General features: G+C 42.8%; 1 protein-coding gene across 1 annotated transcript; it reads right to left on the bottom strand.

Annotated features, from left to right (window-relative positions):
• Window positions 1–319: 319 nt before the first annotated feature.
• Window positions 320–2438, bottom strand: LOC147629224 (uncharacterized). Its single transcript, XM_086812480.1, has 2 exons — window positions 2379–2438; window positions 320–2299 (listed from the first exon to the last, which is right to left on the bottom strand). Exon 2 carries the CDS (start codon window positions 1883–1885, stop codon window positions 491–493), a length of 1395 nt encoding a protein of 464 aa, XP_086668606.1. The 5' UTR covers window positions 1886–2299; window positions 2379–2438; the 3' UTR covers window positions 320–490.
• Window positions 2439–2930: the final 492 nt, after the last annotated feature.

The following is a 2930-nucleotide window of genomic DNA, read 5'->3' as shown; positions in this document are numbered from 1 at the left end:
CTCCACTAAACCTGCACATCGTGCTTTTACTGCTGTCAAAACATTGCTCCTAGCCTGTCAAGCTCATAGGTCAGTGCCTCCAGGACTTTTAGGCATGAACCTAAACTACTTCTTGTGCAACCCGTACCCTCACACTGCTGTCCTTTTACCAAAAAAGACTCCATACTCTTTCATAATTCTCCAGAAGTATGGCATGCGCATCCATGCTGGTGATAAAAAGTGCAACATCGGGGAGTGACTAAGGTATAATAATGGCCTTGGTTCATCTGCAATTAAAAGAGAAGTGACCAGCCTTGACACAACCCCACAACAAAAAGGAGCATAAAAATAAGAGACTAACTTTATTATGGAACAAGTACCTTGTCAGCTGAGACACTTAGCCAACCAATCTGGCTATCTAGTACACTGATGACTTAATGGATTAGTAAATGATGTACAACCTCATATTTCAGGGCCAAGAAGAGAGAAACTGGCTTAGATGAGCTTTTTATCAGATTAGCTGTTGGCTTAGATGATTAAGAGCCCAAATTAGTTTTCTTCTTGGTCCTACTGCAGACTTACCCATCGTCTTCAGATCATCCATGGTAAGCTGCAATAGCTCTGTTTCACTCCATATTCTCCTTTCAAAACCGTCTATGAATTGATCAAGCCCAACAGAATGCAGCCATTTCCTCAATCCACCTGCTTTCTCCAACTGTTTCTTTAGTGTCCACACTTCAAAAGCTTGATTGGCTGTTAGAACGGAAGGAACACGGCTGCAGTAACTATATGCCTGTTCTTCCCTATCCATAGAGTCTGTACTCAGCAGATTCTCATACACATCAACACTGAGAAAAGTAGCGTGTTGCTTGTGAAGGCTCTTGGGTGTCAAGGGCTTTCTGTGGTCTCTGATCAAGTCGGGGTGTGCAGGCATACGAAGTGAAGTTCTCATTTTTGTAGCATGCCTCCATGGTGCTTTGTCACTCCCTAGAGATGGTCTTGTGCCATTCTTCATCACAGAAGAAAATCTTTTTGGTTGAATGCTGCTGTCAGCTGTGTCTAGAGAAGCGTCCTCTTGAGTGCTTCTAGCTAATAAGAAGTCACTGTGCTGATGCAATCTGTCTTGCCAGGATCTAAAACCGTCATGGTCTCCATTGAGTGCCGATGCCAATAAAATATCCATGCTAGATATAGGTGGATCAGCTGTGTAAAAGTTTTTTCTAGTAGAACGACTAGCCGACCTTTTCCTTTTGCTCTCCTTGTTCAGCATACTGTTGCCACTCTTCCATTTTTGTTTAGTACCAACTTGCCTTACGTTATTGATCACCACTGGAGCAACGGTTGGTTTAGCCTCTCCTTTGTAATGATGTACATCTTTTGATGAGACATGTGCATCTGTTACTTTTTCTGTGCGACAAACTGCAGTGTTTGTTGACAGATTCCCTTTAGCCTTGCCATGATCAGGCTTTCCGCTACTTTTCCTTTTAGGGTTTCTGATAGCATCCTTGGACAGGCTTACTGTCTCCTGATTTGCAATCCTGGGTGTTGGCTGAGCTTTCGGCAGGGGAGGGATGATGATGATAACCCTCTGTTTTCTGACTTCGACCCATGAATCGCTATCACTTTCACTATCATCATGATGGGATGGAAAAGTTGGCGATGACTGTGCTACTGGATTTGTCTCCAGATCATGATTAGATCGATGCCCTTGTTTATGAAGAGATGGCAAATCCGGTGATGATTCTGGATCCACAGCATGTTCAGGTTGACGCCCTTGCTCTATATGAGATGGCAAAGTTGGTGATGATTTCGCTATTGGGTCTGGTTTAACGTCATGTTTAGCTAGATGCCTCTGTTTTTTCTTGGCAGCTATGGCAACCAGATGCTTCCTTTTGGTCTTGGCCATTTTCCAGCAAATATCTATCAGGTTTTCCTGCAGAAGTGCCCACAAATATCTATGGAGCGAGTGCCCTTGTTGGTGCTCACAACAATCTTACAAGAAGCCGACAGCTTTCTATTGAGTGCTCCCAGGAACCATATGCTGAGTGGCCACAAGAACCCTTGCAGACAATCAGCTACTGTGTGCCCAAAATAACCCTTGCAGAAGCGCCCCACAATAACCCTTGGAAGTTGCAGAAGTGCCCACTGCCCACAACAACCCTTCCAAAAGTGCCCACAATCAGCTATTGAGAACCCACATCTCGAAAACTATTCACTTCTGTAGATCACCCATCTTTGCCCTGATCCTGATGCCCCTGTTCTGTACGATGTGCTTGAAAAGGGTAAATGATCTCAAAAGCGCCAGACTCTGCTTTCAGCACTGCCAAGCGAAAGAAATTTAATCAATCCCGACACAGCTCAGCAAAGAAAGAAGAAAAGAATCACACCGGTGACCGTACACGATGCCGCCTTTGATGGTGAATGCTGTAATGTAATTGTCTGCAAGGCTCGAGGTGTCTTGCTAGACGTTTTTAATCTTTTGATAAAACCAAGGTTTTTATATCTTCCCGTCTTTTTCTTTTTTTAAGGGCGGCATTTATACTAGCTTAGAAAAAGAAAAATGCATTCATATAACCGAGAGATTTGGTCTTTTTACACCATAACTTAGAACTGCTTTACAAGTCCCCTTTAAGAAGATTAATGTTCCTAATAAAAGACACAAGTTCAGTGTCTTTTTGCATCAGTCCACGTTCTTTTTCAACCACCTCTCAAATCTTGGAGCATAGTTCCTCATAGGCCAGCACTTTTTTCCTAAAGCAATCTTCTTTCGCTTCCTAGACTTTGATTATTTCATCAGATTCATGGACCAGCTTCTATGCTTGACATAGTTGTAAAGCAGTCTCAATTCCTTGTCTCATCTGCATAGATAAACCTTCCAACACAATGTTGAGGTATGATTTAGTAAAAACACATGCATTTTGGTTAATCCAAACATCCCAAAGATATTCAGC

Source organism: Cibotium barometz, chromosome 18, assembly GCF_041138505.1.
Source record: "Cibotium barometz isolate CiBa-2024 chromosome 18, ASM4113850v1, whole genome shotgun sequence".
Lineage (NCBI taxonomy): Eukaryota > Viridiplantae > Streptophyta > Polypodiopsida > Cyatheales > Cibotiaceae > Cibotium > Cibotium barometz.
This window is presented reverse-complemented; position numbering and strand designations above follow the sequence as displayed.